This window comes from Leptopilina boulardi, unplaced genomic scaffold (assembly GCF_019393585.1).
Source record: "Leptopilina boulardi isolate dan_hultmark-lab unplaced genomic scaffold, ZJU_Lbou_2.1 LbouV2_119, whole genome shotgun sequence".
In the NCBI taxonomy this organism is placed as follows: domain Eukaryota; kingdom Metazoa; phylum Arthropoda; class Insecta; order Hymenoptera; family Figitidae; genus Leptopilina; species Leptopilina boulardi.
In genome coordinates, this window is record NW_026137662.1 from 73,492 (window position 1) to 91,802 (window position 18,311).

General features: G+C 27.9%; 4 protein-coding genes across 8 annotated transcripts; 1 reads left to right on the forward strand and 3 right to left on the reverse strand.

The window, feature by feature from the left end:
- Nucleotides 1-6: 6 nt before the first annotated feature.
- On the reverse strand, nucleotides 7-2,438 carry LOC127284210 (phosphoacetylglucosamine mutase). The gene is made up of 7 exons (XM_051309536.1): nucleotides 2,174-2,438; nucleotides 2,049-2,119; nucleotides 1,364-1,941; nucleotides 1,007-1,288; nucleotides 782-939; nucleotides 411-719; nucleotides 7-297 (listed from the first exon to the last, which is right to left on the reverse strand). Exons 1-7 carry the CDS (start codon nucleotides 2,302-2,304, stop codon nucleotides 153-155), a joined length of 1,674 nt encoding a protein of 557 aa, XP_051165493.1. The 5' UTR covers nucleotides 2,305-2,438; the 3' UTR covers nucleotides 7-152.
- LOC127284201 (uncharacterized) lies at nucleotides 2,327-6,549 on the reverse strand. The gene is made up of 13 exons (XM_051309527.1): nucleotides 6,259-6,549; nucleotides 5,920-6,133; nucleotides 5,439-5,862; nucleotides 5,124-5,368; nucleotides 4,940-5,058; nucleotides 4,763-4,863; nucleotides 4,564-4,704; nucleotides 4,318-4,463; nucleotides 3,848-4,255; nucleotides 3,687-3,775; nucleotides 3,490-3,626; nucleotides 2,895-3,422; nucleotides 2,327-2,819 (listed from the first exon to the last, which is right to left on the reverse strand). Exons 2-13 carry the CDS (start codon nucleotides 6,127-6,129, stop codon nucleotides 2,632-2,634), a joined length of 2,736 nt encoding a protein of 911 aa, XP_051165484.1. The 5' UTR covers nucleotides 6,130-6,133; nucleotides 6,259-6,549; the 3' UTR covers nucleotides 2,327-2,631.
- A 108-nt stretch (nucleotides 6,550-6,657) lies between these two features.
- Nucleotides 6,658-15,032, forward strand: LOC127284190 (abnormal spindle-like microcephaly-associated protein homolog). Its single transcript, XM_051309519.1, has 6 exons — nucleotides 6,658-6,860; nucleotides 7,106-7,291; nucleotides 7,375-12,994; nucleotides 13,095-13,279; nucleotides 13,449-13,568; nucleotides 13,710-15,032. Exons 1-6 carry the CDS (start codon nucleotides 6,849-6,851, stop codon nucleotides 13,941-13,943), a joined length of 6,357 nt encoding a protein of 2,118 aa, XP_051165476.1. The 5' UTR covers nucleotides 6,658-6,848; the 3' UTR covers nucleotides 13,944-15,032.
- On the reverse strand, nucleotides 14,379-18,105 carry LOC127284229 (protein Mo25). 5 transcript variants are annotated; one of them, XM_051309568.1, is made up of 8 exons: nucleotides 17,766-18,105; nucleotides 16,863-16,985; nucleotides 16,596-16,763; nucleotides 16,331-16,449; nucleotides 16,094-16,262; nucleotides 15,837-16,001; nucleotides 15,651-15,755; nucleotides 14,379-15,500 (listed from the first exon to the last, which is right to left on the reverse strand). In XM_051309568.1, the coding sequence occupies exons 1-8, from the start codon at nucleotides 17,766-17,768 to the stop codon at nucleotides 15,318-15,320; spliced, it is 1,035 nt and encodes a 344-aa protein (XP_051165525.1). In that variant the 5' UTR covers nucleotides 17,769-18,105; the 3' UTR covers nucleotides 14,379-15,317. The 5 variants fall into 5 exon arrangements, with proteins under 5 accessions (XP_051165525.1, XP_051165550.1, XP_051165533.1 ...); XM_051309593.1 differs by lacking the exon at nucleotides 17,766-18,105 and adding an exon at nucleotides 17,469-17,710; XM_051309576.1 differs by lacking the exon at nucleotides 17,766-18,105 and adding an exon at nucleotides 17,458-17,710.
- Between the last annotated feature and the right edge of the window lie 206 nt (nucleotides 18,106-18,311).

Genomic DNA, 18,311 nt, shown 5'->3' on the forward strand with positions numbered 1-18,311 from the left:
TGCAGATATTTTAACAAACGTACAAATTTATTTTATATCTTTAAAAATATTTCACATATATATAAATATATTAAACGTAATATTTCGTAGTCAAAAATTTAACATTCTAATAAAATGCATCAATTTATAATCCGCAGTCTATTTATGAAATATCACATTTTTGATAAAACTGGTTTTTGACCAACTCCATTAGCTAAATTAAAAACTGCAACTCCGACTTGAACTGCAAGTTTTTCAACATCTGCCTTATTTTCACATTCGGCGTAAACTCTCACTATATCTTCAGTGCCAGATGGTCTGCCAAGAGAAAATTAAGCGAAATTTATTTAATAATTAAATAACAATTTCCTAATAATTTTAGTACAATTAGTGATTTAAATTAAATTGATTTTTATTAAATAATTAATTACCGAACAAATGAACGTCCTTTCGAATATCGCATCACCAATTGATCAATTGTTGTCTGTAAACCTTCAGGTAAAACACATTTTCGTTCAGCGTCCATGGTTGTTATTGCATTTCTATCCAGAACCTTGACTTTTAATTGTTTATTCGGTAAATCCCGATAACTTTGTTCCCAATCGTTTAAATTCCATTTTTTCGCGTGCAAAATTGTTTCAACCAATAACATGTCACTTAATGCATCGCCCACCGTTTGATTAATAACATCAATAACTTGAGATAATTTTTTCGCAGCTTCTCTTTTATTTTCGGAAAGACTATAAATTGAAAGAATGTTAAATTAAAATTTTTTTTTATTTTATTAGAAAAAAAAACTTACCTTTCATTCTTTGCAGCTTGTCGAATTAATTCAGTTGCAGAATCTTTAAAAACAATAGTCCCATGACCATTAGCTTCAAAATAGATTCCAATATCAAATTCCAATGCTTTATGATGTAAATGTTTTACACCAGTTGGTACACAAGCGACAGGAATTTTCTAAAATTTTTATAAAATTTAACTATTTTTATTGTGATAATATTTATAATTATTTTGTAAAAATTACCAATTTATTTGTGATATAATCAGTGGATCCACCGTTTGCATAGGCAGTTTGTACTAAACCAACATTTAGAATCAATTGACTTTCCAAAAGTAATTCTTTAAAATATTCGGCTATCAAAGTTGCAATTCGATCTCCATCAAGAAGATGAAATTTATTCTCCTCATCAGTATAGTAATAAACAATTCTATCCGCATCTCCGTCTATCGAAACACATCTCATATTTGATATCACGGGCAGATTAGAAGGTGGACATTGTTCAATTTTTACATAATCTGCTCCACACTGAAAAAATTTATTAATCATTTTCTGCTAATTTTGAAAGAAAACAAATAATATTAAAAATTCTCCAAAACAAACTTTATGATTCAATTGTCCATTTCCATTGTTATAAACATCAATATCGATAAATCCATTCAAGTGCTCTTGAAATTGTTTAACAGCTAAAGCACCAACACCATTTGCAGCGTCTAATTGTAATTTTCCAAAGTAATTTCCATTGTCAGTTCGATTTCCTCTAATATTCTTAAATGCGACACTTAATTTCTGATAATATCCAAAAAGACTGGGATCACCGTAACTACCATTTGCATTTGTCGAAGCAACAAGATAGTGTAATTGTGGTGTGGTGACAATTTCAAAATCCTTTAATGTTGCTTGACAGGCATTTATTCCTTGAATTGCCGACATTGCTAATTGAGGACTACTTATTCTCGTGTCTCTTCCAAGAATTACAGTCGCTGGTAATGTTTCATTAATATCAAGTTCTTTAATTATTTTCTTCAATTGTGGCACCAATTCTCTATCATCAATATTCACCAAATCTGTCGCTATTTTCTCCCACGAACTTTCCAACATTTCACCCGATGGATCGACTAATTTTAATCCATTATCATTTTCTGGATTATGACTCGCTGTTATCATTATTCCAATGGCGGCTGTTAAATTTAAAATATTAATAATCCGCATACAAAAACATAATTATTTTTTTATCTCCATTGTTTCATTTTGTTTTTTGTAAATATAGAAAATAAAAAAAAATTACCATTCTTTTTCTTGGAACGTAAAACAGATAAAATTCCCATTGTAAATGCAACATGATCCAACAATTCTGCTCTAAAAAGAAAATAATAAAGTTCATTTTTACAATTTATAAATATGAATAATTACCTTGTTCGAAAACCAGCTGTTCCATAAAGAATTATTTCTCCAGGTTTTGGAAATTTTGTTAACCTAAGTGTTTCAATGAGTTCGTAATTTATATATTGTTCATTTTTAACTTGTACTTTATTTCCATTCATTTTCAAAGAAGAAATAACGAAATTTCATACAAAATAATAGAATTTATTTTTTAAAAAAACTTATGTTTACACTTGTTGTGCATGTAAAAAGTGACAGGTGCCAACAGGACATTTAAATCGAAAAATTATACCTAAAGGCGCACTTACAACGAAATTTTTTAACTTTACACGTCTACCAACTTTATATTTTAAATTTATTTGAATTTAAAAATAATATAAAAGTAATGGAAAAACAGTTTACACTAAACGTTCATTATTTATAATATTTTCTAATAAACATTTTGCATATTTTATAGATTATTTTTAATATATAACAAAATAAATTCGCTATGGATTTATGATATTCTTCATGAAACATTTAAGTCGTGTTTCTTGATTAGATTTCCATTCAGATTTTTCATCAGACTTCGTTAATTTTCGTTGTTTTCCCATTATATCAACTTCAATTTGAACATTTGAAATTTCTCTTTCCTTAGGTTCTTTAATATATTTATTAATCTCAGCTTTAGCACTTTCTAAAAAATAATAAAGAAAAGTAAAAAATTATTTAAATTTAAAAAAAAATAAATAAATAAAGTAAATATACTCACCGAAATTTTCAGGATAATCCAACTCAAAGATTGTTTCAACTTGATGTATAAATAAACATAATGTGAGTGGCATCACAGATCTTTTTGCAATATACATATATTCATTACTCATTAAATGACAAAAAAATTCAATTCCCTTTATTGCAATTGCTTTTTGTTTTCTCTTTAATTTAAACCAAAACTCTTTTTCACACATTTTTGAAATTTCGTTCGTTGAAATTGTTAGATTTTGAAAATTTATATTTAAATTGTCAACATTTATTTCCATACACTTATTAAGTGATTTAACGGCAAAATCAATTAATAATGAACAACATTTGCATGAATTTAATTGACCACGTCTCCATGGAAATGCATTAGTGGGACGAATTTTTTCTATAAATGAAACAATTGCATACGTTGTATTCATCAATACAATTGGATCATTTATTAATTTATTTATTTGTGAAATGAAAATTTCAATTATGCATGTGTCTGATCCAATTTCAAAAAACCAATCATCAATGTTTGAACTAACAACTGAATGATCTGTAAAATAATAAAATTTCTATGAATTATTTTTAAACAAAATTTTATTAAAAAAAAAATTTCATACCTGGACCAAAGCAAAGTTTTTCATTAAATTCTTTACAATTGGCGAATGTCATCATCATTTCACTTACTGCTGGGATATTTTCAACCAATGGTCTAGAAAAAACTATTTCTCGAAAGATCTTGTAAATATAATCCAATCTGAAAGATTTATTCAAAGAAGTCCCACAAAAATTTATAAAATAAAAAAAAATTAATTACCCAATTGAACAGAATCCTACAATTTGTTGTGCATTATTCAATGTTAAAATAATGGCATTAATAGCTCCACAAAATTGATGTGCATTTCTCTGAAATTAAAAAAAAATTTTATATTTTTCAGCTATGATTAATATGAAAATATAAATATTAAAGAATCTTACTGTTAATCCCATTATTGTCACAAATTGTAAAATCATTTCTAAAAATTCAAAATCAGAATCTTTTTTGCTCCAAGAATTATAAGATTTAAATTGTTCAATATAATTTTTATAAAAACAATCATCATTGATTTTCAATCTTTTTTTACCAGTTATATATTCACCTAAATAAGTTGAAAATGCAACAATATGAGCAATAACTGCAATCGATCTTCTCGCTTCAATTGCTCTCTCTTTGTCAAATAATTTTTTTGCACTAAAAATATTATCAATATTTGAAATTTTAATTGTACTATATTTTGAAAGATAAAAATCATTCATATCTCTTATATCATCATTTGTCATAACATCGAAAATTTTTTTAAGTGACATTGTGATATTTAATAAGAGTTCTCTTGCTGTTGCAGTGATCTAAAAAAAAATATTATAAAAATTTTTTAAATTTAATTTTGACAAAGAAAAATGATACCTACTATATTGATTATGGGCAAACTTTCACTTGAATTAATTTCTTCCATTGTTTTATATAATATTCTATTTAAATTCGCCAAAAAAAATTGTACATTCAATTCCTTATTATCCACGATTGTCACAATTGGCTTAACCGCTTCTGTATTTTCTATATAAAATAAAATTTCACTTTCAATAAAAAAAAACAAATCTTGACATAAAAAATATTAAATAACTCAGTATTTAATTAGGTAAAATAATATATTTACCAAAAACTCTTAAATTATCAGTCTCTTGTAAAATTGGCAAATTTCCTTTTCCAATTTTTTCAATTACATGTATATCAATTATTGGCAATTCTGGTTCAGATCTTTCGAATATAGATTCGGGAATTCGTTTCAGTGGATAAACTGCAATTATCAATTTAATATTATTCTATATTTATATTATTATTAATTTTCTACTTACGAGTGGTAGAATTCTTCGATTCATAATTCGTATTATTTACGACTTCCATTTGAGTTGCAGCTTCCTTATATATTACTTTAACAGATGGACTTTTTTTATAACTAAAAAATTAAAAATTGTTTTCAACTTAAAGTTTGAAATTATATTTTAAAAACCAAAATCTTTTACAAATCTCACCTATTTATTGATATATTTCTTTTTGATAAATCAAGATTTGCTGATTGAGGTTCTATAAATTTTACCGAACCTTTCTGGAGTATTTTTGTCTTGTCCTTTAAACTATTCATCTCTAATGTCTGTAAAATTAAACAAATTTTTATACAGAAAAAGTAAAAAGAAACCAATTTCACGATAAATTTACCTTTAAGTTCAATTGTGTAGTAATATTATCATTTTCTTTCTTTAAAGCCTTTATTTGTGTCTTATGATTATTTTCTTGTTCCTTAATTAATTTATTTAATTCAAATGTATCATTTAATGATTTTTGTTGTGCTGCTGTTAATTGTCTTCTTAAAAAAATTACTTCACCCTCCCTTGTCATAACATTAGCTTCTAGTTTCATTTTTTCTTTTTTTAATTTTTCAATTTGATCCAGTTCTGAATCGTCTTAAAGAAAAAAAAAAACGCTAAGTGAAAAGAAAAATAAAATCAATGAAATTAAAAGTCAAATAATTACCAGGTACAAGAACAATTGAATTTTGAGATAAAAGTGTTGAATTCATATTATTTTCATTAAGTAGTTTCGTTCTGAAATCTCTAAAATTTATTTCAGATGTTTGACTGAACGGTGTAATGTTATTAATTGATGGATCAGTTTTCTTTTGATTATCATTTATCTTCAAATCGTGAATTTGTTTTGTTTCTAAAATAGATCCTCTAGATTCCTTAGTTTTTGGTTTAAATGTGCTTGTCGTTTTTTGATGATTATTTAAATTTGTCGAAGAATTACTTGGAAAAATAATAGTTGGACTTGTTCTTGGAGTTGGTACATGAGTTTTTAAGCCAAAAGAAGGAACACTCCATGCACTTGTACTAGGTTTTGTTATATTTTTTGAAACTTTTTCTCCTCCATCAATACTCTCATTGGATACATTAACCATCTAAAATAAACAAATTTTTAAAAATGTGTATTTTCAATGTAAAATAAAAAAACTAACTTGACTTAATGCTTGAGATGCAACATGATCAATTTTTTCCAGATCTTCCTCTGGAAAATCATCGCCCCAGATATCATCTTGCTTATTTTTACTTGTTGATTGTCTATTATTGTTAGTTTTTACTCCACTTTCAATTGTTATACTAAGTTTTTGCTTTTTCGATGGTGAATAATAGTTATGTTTAGAATCTTTTGAATTTCTTTTTGACATTTTCCTATAAAAAAAACTTTACACATTATTATCTTTTTTTAATAAATTTAAACTATATTCGTTGATTTTTTTTACTTCAACTGATGGAAATTATTTTTTATTATTATAGAACAATACTTTTAATAATACCTGTTGTTTAAAAATATTTGTTTTTAAATTTCTCGCCAGAATGTCAATAGACAGCAACAATGTGAAGTCAAACGCATAACAAATTTTAAGGTTATATTTTTGTGAAAACTGTTTCATTCAAATCTTTCAATTGCATTAGTATTCCTTTTATCTGTCACTAAACATATTATGAATTATAAATTATTTATTAAAAATTGGATGAAATCACAAAAAAAATACATATAATCAACGTTTAATTTAAATATTGTTTATAATTAAAGTTTTTGATACAGAAACATCACGAACATTGTAATAAACAGGAATTGCCAACTTAAGAATAATAAATTCTAAAGGTGCGTCCATTCACCGAGTTTTAAATTTTTCTCATGAAAATGTGACCAATGACTATGAATTTAAAGTTAAACGCCTGTCAAAACCGTTAACAAACACGCAAGGGAAGCCAAAGGGCTCAAAGAGCTCTTGTTTTAAATATATCTCTTAAATAATATTAATATAATGTTATTCATGTGTTTTATATTAAAAAAATAATAATCTTTAAATATTTTCATTAAATACATTATTAGCGTCTAGGAGAAACTCAATTTTCAGTCATGTTTTTTCAAGTAAGTTTCCATCAAATTTTTCTAGTTGTAGATTGATTGTTTATTTTTATTTATTAGATGAATTGTTTGTTGTACTATTGCCAAATTTTGTAACTTTTATGATTTTTTGTTGTTTTATTTTTATACATTACATTTTTCAATATGTTTGTATTCATTATTTATATTTTTCAACATGCTATTCATTTTCAATTCTTTATTTATCCTTTTTTATTTAGATTTGTAATAATTTTTAAAAATATTTACAGATAAATGTCACTCCTAAAGAAAAGAAGACTGAGTCTTCTAAAGGGGTTGATGCTAAACAAATTAAAGATTTTTATATAACTTTGGCTCCATTTCAACCACAGACGCGAATTTCTATGGAAACACCAATAAATACTCAAGTAGAATATTTTTTACATATTAAAAATACTGGAAATCGTTCATTAAATGTAAGTACAATCAAAAACATATTTTCATTTATTACTATTTTTTACTAATAATGTACATCTTTCCATTTTTTTTTCGGTTTAAGGTAAACGTAACAAAAAGACCTCCACCAGAACGAAACGTGGATCTCAATTTCACCAGTGCAATGATAGAGGCAAACAATGAAGTCAATTTAGAAATAACTTGGTCTCCTTCAGAAGCTGGTTCTTGGCGTGAAGTTCTGCAATTAACCGATGGACGACGTGTAAAATATGAAATTCCACTTGTAATGCAGTGTCAAGATTTACGAAAAAAAGATTCAAAATTACAACGAAACGTGAGAAAACCACTTATTTCAAAATCAAATACAACACAACAATTGTATTCATCAAAAAATATTGTTCGTCAAAAAGAATCTGATAAATATCAAATTCAACCAAGATCAAAAAGAACAAGAATCGATACATATCACGATGAGCCCGATAAGGAAAATATGAAAACAAAAATTAATAACGAAAATGAATCAATAGTAAAAAAACAACGTAAAGAAATTTTAAATGCCACTTCAATAATTTCCACCGATTCTTTTGTATTAACACCAGTGAAATTCAACAAAGATAAATTTTCATTAACAAATATTTCAGAAAATGTGAAATATTCTAAAACATTGGAAAAAAAGAAAGATTATAATTTTTCACCGCAAGAAAATTTTCTCTTAATGGAAGAACGTATTGAAATGAAAACATTGAGACGTGAAACATATGTGAAAACACCGAATCGTCGAAATTTATTAACAATTGATGAAAAAAGTGAAATTTTTGACGATTCTTTATCGCCAGCTGAGGAGAAATTTGATTTTTCTCATTTAATCGATAATATCAATTTTACGCCAAGATTTTCTGTTTCACCAGAGAATTCAGTTTTTGAATTTTTTCCAAATAGTTCCATTGAAAAGAAAGCAAATAGAACATTTGAAATTGTTGAGGAAAATGATAAGGAAAAAATTATACTTCCACCATCGCCAAAGAGAAAAGTATCAACATTTTTAAAACCAACTCGACTTGCAAATAATTTCGATGCATTAACACCAATAACACCGGCGCCACAACGTAAAGTTGAATTTGCCTCATCGTCACTTATTTCAATGGACTGTTCAAATTTTGCCGAAACACCACGAAGAGTCGCCAATATTTCATATCGTGATTTAGACACAAGTACAGTGAAAGAAATTCTTGAAGCCGACATGTGGATAAAACCAGAAAATATTGTTCCAGTTCGTCGTGAAAAAAGAAAGGAAATTTTAAACGATACTTTTGAATTAACTGAATCAAAGTCTTTTCATTTGGAAATTTCACCACCAAAAGCGATAAATTCAAAAGCTTCGTGTATTTTGGAAATTTCACCACCAAAAGCAGGAAAATTTGCCAATAAATCAATGATTGATAAAATAAAAAGAATATCACCGACAAAAAGTGGTAAAGTATTAAAGAAAAAGCAAATTTGCAATTCGTTTAAAAATTCAATACCAGGTGTAAGAATATCAAATCTTTCTCTCGCTGGTATTAGTAGAAAAAAAATGAATCAATCATTAAATGTTTTAAAAGAAACAAGCGTCAAATTACACGATCCAAATGATTTTGTCACAAAATTTTGTAATCCTGATCCATTTGCAGCGACAATGACTGAGGATCCATTTCTTTCTTCAACACTCTACTATGATGAAAAATGGGTTTATCATCAGGAATTAGAATTCAAAAAATGGCTCAACGCACTAATGACACCGCCAGAGCATTTAAATACCGATGTCGATACAAATTGCGTCGATATTGGTAAAGTATGGCAATCGTCAAGACAACAGGAAGATTGTGTATTAGCCGAATCAAAAGAATCAATATCAGCTCGTATTCACACCGATTCACGTTTAAATACATTGAGAAAAGCCGCATGCATGATGTTTCATAATCCTGAAGTCTCAAATATTCTTTCAAGAACAACTGTTTGTGTTGAAAAGGGAATTTTATTAATTCGCCAAGATCGTGATCTTCATCGTAATATTGGCCTACAAAAATTAATACTTGAACTTTTTTTAAGTTACAATCCCCTATGGTTAAGAATTGGTTTAGAGACAATTTACGGTGAGACAATACCATTACGTTCAAATAATGATTTAATTGGTCTAACACGTTTTTTGCTGGGACGCTTTTTTGCCGATCAATTTATTATTCGACAACATTCACATCCAACAATTGTTGGTATGAAATTGCCAACATTCACGCAGAGTATGAACAAATTTATGTTGAAAAAATTTCTCTTATTTGTATTCTTTTTGGATTTTGCAAAAACAAATAAATTGATTGGTCACGATCCTTGTTTGTTTCATAAGAAGGCAACGCACAAGGATACGAGATCAATTCTCTTGTCATTTTCACGAGAAGTATTAAGTGGAATGGGAGATATTACAAGAGTTTTAAAGGCCTACGGATATATTGTCAGTTATAAGCAGACCTATCTCGATGAATTTGATTATGCTGTCAAGGACATGAGTTCGGATTTAAGGGACGGTGTTCGTCTATGTCGTACCATGGAATTGATCACAGGAAATCGAAATTTAACCTGCCAATGTCGTGTGCCAGCAATTTCTCGTCTTCAAAAAGTTCACAATGTAAATATTGCCCTTAAAGCACTTCTCGATTCTGGTTATAATTTAGCCGGTGAAATTGATGCAAAAAGCATTTCCGATGGTCATCGGGAAAAAACACTTTCCCTCCTCTGGCAAATTATTTACAAATTCCAAAAACCACGTTTTGAGAAAGCGGCAACAATAATTCAAAATTGGTGGCGTTCAAAATTATGGTATATACGTGTGAGAAATTTACTCAAAAATCGAAAAATCAACGCCGCTTGTTGCATTCAACGTGGATGGAGATGTTACAAATCAAGAGAGATTTTGAAAAAACTACAAATCGAGTACGAGAAGAAAATGAAGGTTCAAAATTCAGCCGCAAGTGTTATTCAAAAATTCTGGTATCTCCAAAAAAAAGGGAAAGAAGAACGTGAAAATTTCCTCAAAAAGAAACAATCAGCGATTAAAATACAAAACTGGTGGCGAAGAATTCGAGAAACACGACCCTACATCCAGGAATTTAGAAATAAACAAAACGTCATTATTTTCTGTCAAAGAATCTGGAGATCAAAACAAAAAACCATGATCCAACGAAACAATTATTTGAAACTAATTGAAACTTGCAAAAAAGTTCAAATTCGCTATCGTGCCAAATTAGAGGGCAAAAAAATCCGTGAATCCTACCAGAATTTAAAAAATACTACTCTAATAATTCAACGACGCTACCGAGCTGTTAAATTAATGCAAAATACTCATGAATCATATAAAAACATTTTACAATCAGCTAAAAAAATTCAAATCTGGTGGCGTAGGATCCTTCAACTAAAAAATGATCGAAATAAATATCTTCTATTAAAATACGCCGTTGGTATCATCGAAAAAAAATGGCTTCAGAAAAAAATCATCACCCCCGAACAAAAGGAATTTCACACTAAAAAAATGAGTGCAATTATCATTCAACGGAACTGGAGAAAATATTCCCAATGCAAATCAAGTGTTCAAAAATTTCAACAACAACGAAAATCATCAATTATTCTACAATCCCATTGGAGAGGTTTGGTAACAAGACGTGAATATCAAGTGAAAAAATCAGCATCCATAAAAATTCAAAATTGGTATCGTTCAATAAAATTGACAAAACAATTGCAAAACGATTTTCAAAAAAAGAAATCATCAATTTTGATTTTACAGAAAAATTTACGAATGATTCTCGCCAAGCGAAATTACTGGCAAATGAAATCGTCGGCTTTGATTATTGAAAATTGGTACGAGAATATACAACAAACGCGAACAATACGTCACAAGTATCTTGAGAAAAAATCCAAAGTTCAAATAATCGAAAACTGGTGGTTAAATCACAAAAAGGGACAAGTTGATCGAAAAAATTATTTGGAGCTCAAATCTCGTGTGATCTTTATCCAAAGACAATGGCGGGGAAAAAAATTAATGGAAACTACACTTGAAAATTATCAACAAAAACGACAATCTGCCATTCTTATACAATCATATTTTCGAATGTGGCAGCAAAGAAAAAAATTCAGAAACGAATTAAAATCCACAATTTTCATACAAAAAAAATGGCGTTCTATTTTATTGGCTAGAAAAACGAGGAACAATTATGAAAATCTACGATATTTTGTAATTACAGTGCAAAATAGATGGAGAGCGAAAAAAGCGGCTCAAGAGGCCAGGAAAAATTATCTCGAAACAAGGAAGAAAATAATTAAAATACAAAAACAATGGCGTTGTTACAGGGAGAGGAAAAATTATCTCCTCATTCAAAATGCAATTAAAAAAATACAAAATCGGTGGAGACACAAAAGCAAGGGTGATAAAATTCGCAGGGATTATTTACAATTAAAGCAAACCACCATTTATCTTCAAAATCTCGTGAGAAATAAACAAAAAGAAAAAAAAACAAGGGAAAATTATCAAAAACTCGTTCAAGCAACGATTATCATACAAAAAACTTGGAAAGCCCGAAAAGTACGTCGAGAATATGAGAAATTTAAAAAATTAATAATTCTCCTACAAGCAACATGGAGAATGAAACAGGCAAAAAAAATGTATAATCAAAAACGAAAATTATTAATCAATGTGCAAAGAAAATGGAGAGCAAAATTATTGGCAAGAAAAACAAGAAGAAAATACAATAGTCTTCAATTATCAACAATTGTCATTCAACGTCATTGGAGACAAAGGAAATTAACCAATGAAATTAGAAAACAATTTTTGGATTATAGACACGCAATTATTGTTATTCAATCAGTTTGGAGAATGAAACGTGAGGTGAAAAATTATAAAAATTTGCTTCAAGCAACAAGAAACGTTCAAAGAATTTGGAGGGGAAAAATAAGGACCCGACAATGTAGACGTGAATTTGAATCATTAAAATCAGCCACAATCACTCTTCAAAGACAATACAGAGCAAATAAATTGGGTAAAATCGAAAAATACCATTACTCTCATCTAAGAATGTCAATTATTCTAATTCAACGAAAATGGCGTTCAACAATTGAAACTCGTAAACTGAGACAACAATTCCAAAATCAACAAAATGCGGCAAAAATAATACAAAATCATTGGCGATCATTGAAAAAAATGAGAGAAACAAGAAAAGAATTTCTAAAAACAAAAATGTTGATCATCAATCTACAAAGAAAATATAGGGCAAATGTTATCACAAGGAAAATACGAGAAAAATATCAAGAAACAAAAAATGCTGTTCTAATGATACAAAAATGTTGGCGATTTGTATTAGCGAGACGTGCAATGAAAGAACAATTGGAACAACAAAAATTATCAGTGAAAATTATTGAAAATTGGTGGTTAAATGTTTTGCGAACGAAAATAATTCGCGAGGCAAAACGTGAGGAAATGAGAAAATTGAATTTTGCTGCAACAAAAATACAAGCAATTTGGAGAGGTTTTTGTGTGCGGCGAATGAATACCGCAAGAATGTCGGAATTAAGAATAAGAACGGAAAATGCCGCTAAACAAGCGATACCAGCTGAAACATTGGCAAATCGTTTGGAGGATTCAATTAATGTCTTTTTATTTTCCAATGATCTTGGTCGATTGTCAATGTGTCTTTCTTCATTAGGTGAGTGAATCAATTGTATTTTTATAAACAATAGAATTGATTTTTAAATATTTTAATTGAGAAAAAAATGTATTAATTTTTTAAAAAAATTTATTTACAGATGTGATAACTCGTTTGTCGCCAAACGGCTGCATCACAGTCTGTAAAGTTGGATTAGTTGATAAAATTTATATGACACTAGTCCGATCAAATAGATCCGTACCTTGGATGGATGCTTGCACGAGAGCAACTAGTATTTTAGTAACATTGGCAAAATATCCTGTAACTAAACCGTATGTTCTCAAGGTAAAAAAATTGTTTTAACTCTTTTATTTAGATGATATAATTTTTTAAAATTATTTAGGTTTTAAAACAAATTATTATTTAAGAATTAAAAAATAAATTCGACAGTATTAGATTTATAAGGTTCATACTGATAAAAATTCTAATTACAATTTTTTGCTTACTTTTCCAGGAAGAATATATTGAAACATTGACAAGATTTTTGACCGTTACTGTTGAAAAAGAAGTCCCATTATTTTTACATCTTTCAACATTAATTTGGGTCCTAATTGAAGATCCCGATTATGCAGAGGTAAATTTTCTTTTTTTTTATATACAAAATTTTGAATTTTGTTTCGAACTGAAAAGAAATTTTTAATTCGATTTCATTTTTCATTCATTTTATTAAAAATATTTCTCTAAAACAATATTTTTATTAATTTTTTATTTTCAGGCAATTTTAAGTGATTCACGATCAATTTGGTTGATCAATTCAGTGTACAGTACGATTACAAAGAAAAAACAAAAAACTCCTCAAGCATCTATGAAAATAAAAGATGATTTGATGCCAAATTCAAAACCAGATTGGGGACTAAGACAAAAACAACCTCGACTATTTAATAGTGTTCTTCACGCGACAACATCCATTTTGAGACGTTTAAACGAATATAAAGAAAATGGAGCGTAAATATTAATTCTTTCTTTCTAAATCTCATAGACACTTAATTTCTTTAGCTAAAGAAAAAAAAATTATTTTGCTATTAAATGACCAAAATCTATAAAGGTAGATGTTAAAATTAATATAATTTTCTTAAGTTTTTTGAATTTTTTTTTTCACAATAATTTTTTTAAAAATTCCGGTCATGATATGTGACGTAGCAAAATAATTTTGCGCGATAAATTTTAAATTATAATTATGAAAATTGAGGAAATAATCTTAGGAAAGAATATTTCAATTTTTAAGTTAAGAATAAATATATTACTTGTTTTTTAAAAAATTAAATTAATGAACAAAAAAAGTATATTTTGTAAATTTTGTAAACGTAAAGAATTTTTTAATTAGAAACAATAAGAATATGATATGAATAAAAATAATTGAAATAATAAAAAAGAAAATTGAAAATCCATTTTTAGTAATACTTTTATTGCAATAAATATAATAAACAATAATTATTGTTTTGGCGTTACATTTTAACAGTCAATTCTATACATATACATTGTGATTATAATTTTAGCGTAAAATAAGCAGATGTCTATCGCTATAAGTAATACGTTCGCTGCGAGTAGAATATTTTTAAATACAAAAAAAGAAGAAACAAAACAAAGTATAGCAGCTACAACAAAATGACGTTTTGAAATTTTAATTTTAATTTTTTGAACTCTCCTCCAAAATATTCAAAACTTTTATTTGTTTCTCTTTCAGAAAAGAAACAAAATTGTAAATAAAGGACGAAATCGACCTATAAAAATTCAGTTTAGGAAAAATTGATCTATTTCGAAATAAATATAACTAAATTATTATTATTCATTAACAATCTTACTCGCATTTAAGGCCTTATTTAAAGCCACTTAACAGGTGCTTTTTTCGAAATTTTATATTTTAATTTTTCATTTAAACGCTAAATTGATAAAAAATCAAAAGTATACACTCTTGTCAATTTTGCTCCGGTCTATTATTTATTTATAGAAAAGTACAATTAAAAAGTGAATTGCAAAAAAGGACAGAATTCAGTTTCTAAATATTAAAAACCAGATTCGAAATTGAATTAAAAAAAAACTCCCGAGTAGAATTGAATTCCTAAATAAACGGGAAATTGAATTTTTTTTCAACTTTTTTAAAGTGTAAAAAATTGTCTATAGCTGCCATACTAAGTGTTTGGACAACTAATCATCAAATTGATAGAAAGTAGCAGAGTATTTTTTTTCTTTTATGTTTGCCTAAAGTCTGTATGTTACAATAAATTGTGTGTATGTTTATGTGTATGTGTGTCTGTGTGAATGTAAATTGTATTTACATAGTTCCTTGAAACTGAAAAATGATTAAAAAAAAATAATTTTTTATTCAATTTTCATGAACAGATCTAAGCTCTTTTATTTGCTTAATTAAATAAGCTTTCTCGTCATTAAATTGCTCATCTTCCGAGCGATCTGTATGGAAGCGTGTGAGGAACTCGATTAATTTCTCTTGATTTCTTAATAGAATATCCAATATTGGCTTCGGCTTGTTTGGATTAGCAACAAATACCTGTAAGTAATCTTTATTTTAAAATTTCATATTTTAAAAATAATATTCTATTTATTTAGTAAAGAAAATTTTCTTAATTAGAATTTTACTAACAAAAAATGAAAATATTTCTAATTATTTAATCGATTATTCAAGTAATTAAATTTTTACCTTAAACACGTGGAAGGCCTCAAATTGTATGTTACGAGACTTCTCCTTAAGCATATTCATCATTAGCTTTAAATTGTCTGGGTTTGATATATACCGTGTCATGACCTTGAAAAAGAAAATGGTTTTAACTTTGCAAATTTCAGTTTTATATATTTTTTTTCTTTGGGAATATAAAAAAATACTAACAGTGAAATTATGTCTGTCAAGAAGCAGTTCTCCTAACAGTTTCAAACTTTGTCGACGGGTTACATAATTTTCCGAACTCAGTAACCTCTGATAATGTGAAAAGACCTTATCGTAATTGACTTCTAAAAATTCAGCGCTCAAAATCTTGTGCCTCGTGAGCAACTCCTGCAAAGAAAATAATTTTTTTACACCTTTGAAAATTAATAATTTAAATTCGAATTTAGCTTACTATAATAAACAAAAAAAGAGAGACAAACCTTAAATGTAGAAAAGGCATCTGAAGCAATATCGAAAGTAGAAACTTCGACGTATCTAAAGAAATTATAAAAGTCGTCGGAATAGATCATGATTTTAGCTAGCGCCTCATATCGAGCGCATTCTCTTAACATTGTACCACAATTTAACGCGATATCTTGATGCTCATATCTAAAAAAAAAGAAAAATCTCATTACATGGAATTCTTTCCCCATACAAATAAAAAACAAATTTCTTACCCAGACATGAGAGTAAACAATATTTCAGGTTTTGTACAAATGTACTCAACGGTTGGTGATCGCGTGCCAATTTGTCTTCTTAAAATATTGTTGAATACCTGAGCAACATCTTTTTTACCCTAAAAGAGAAATTACATTTCTTTTAATTTTTTTCTACCAAAGTACATACAAATTTAGAAATAATTATAATAAGAGTAAGAAATCTTTTTTCCCTCAACATGGAAGGAAATTAAAAAAAAATTAATTCGCAAACAAAATAATTTACCTCAAAATCTATTCGACTTAAATTTTGAACGAGAAGAAGTAAAAGATTGCTATTGTAAAGTTCTTGTGCGAGTTGTGCCACGACTATATCGGCTTGAGGCTCAGATTCTGCAGTTCCATACAACATATTTTTAATGTGGACCAAATTTTTGCTGACATCCTCTTGCGCCTAAAAAAAAGATTCACATTTCAAACAAATTTATTTCATTTACAAAAAAAATCATATTAATCTACAATTAAATAATTAATTAAGTATTTAATTACCTACCTTTTCAACTTTTTTGTCACCACGTTCTAGCGCGTTAACAGCCTCTTTTAGAGCCTTTACCACCTCAGCCGGACTTTTTTGAGATTTTCCGAACAGAGGCATTGTTTTATACAATTTATATACCTGTCAAAAAAAATATATTAAACAAATATTTATTGATCAATATTTCTAACAATTAATTATAAACAATGTAATAAGGAATAATTCAAGTTCAAGAAAACTGAAAAACCATAAATTTAAAGCAAACGATGTTAAAAAAAATCTTAATAACCAAAAATAACTGATTTTCAATATTTTTCTTTGAAAAAAAATCCTTATCTTATCGAACAAAACCGTCATTCAACTCAAAATTAACAAATATAAAACAGAAAAAATAAATATTACTGACAAAAATAAAAAAAACAAAGAGAAAATCTGATTAAAATTCTCGGAATAATTATTGAATATTGGTTACTTGGATCTCAAATTATACCGATATCTCGCAAAGTATAATTATTACAACAGCAATCTAATCAGCACAGCGCGCAATAAAGAGAAAATGAAACCAAAATAGAGTAAACTGACTTCTCAAGTAAACATGTATATATATATATACCTGTCACGCACCAATGCTTCTATCTCCAAACACACACACAAAACTTCTTTTGATTTTTTAAATAAACACTAATGAATTTATTCTTTTTCTATTATAACAAAACAATTGAAAATTACAATGAATGTCACGAAAATATTACGGTAATAATTGGACATCGCGCAAAAATAAAGAAAAACACATCCGTTACATCTCCGTGTTGTAAATCAATAAACGAGAGAAACGACACGAAAATTACAGATATAACCTATCTCTGCATAAAGGTGACGTGGGCGTCATTTGACGTTGTTTGACGTAAACAGCGAACTCACCATTCAATTGAAAATCTGGATTAATTTACGCAGTTGCAACTAGGCACTTGCGGTCTGATGTCCCGTGTGTGTTTTCTTTTTTTAGCAGTTCATTTATCAAAATCAGAATAGCTTTTAGTACAACAAATCTCTTAATATACCAAAGAAAGGAATTTGCTCATTAAAACAATTTTTCTAGGTCGATGTCGTGACTATCGTGATAATTAACACCTTTTCCAATTTTCTTCTTCTTCTCGTGCAAAATTGCGAATATTTTTTTTCACGCTTGAGGAGCATTCAATATCGAAAAAAAATGGTTTTAGTTAACGCATCCTTCTTGCAGTTCATCGCCCATGACCACTTACTGTATTTTTCGCTATAGTTTACCTACAATGATCGCTGATTCCAAGGTTTATTCAATAGGTTGTATGAGCGCAGACTACAAATCACGAAACATGGCGTTTATCAGTTCTTTTTTCTTTAAAAAAAGAAGAAAAAATATATATTCTATAGAACTATTTGAACATTTTGTTAATTAATTTTAAAAACATTAAAAAACAATTAGAA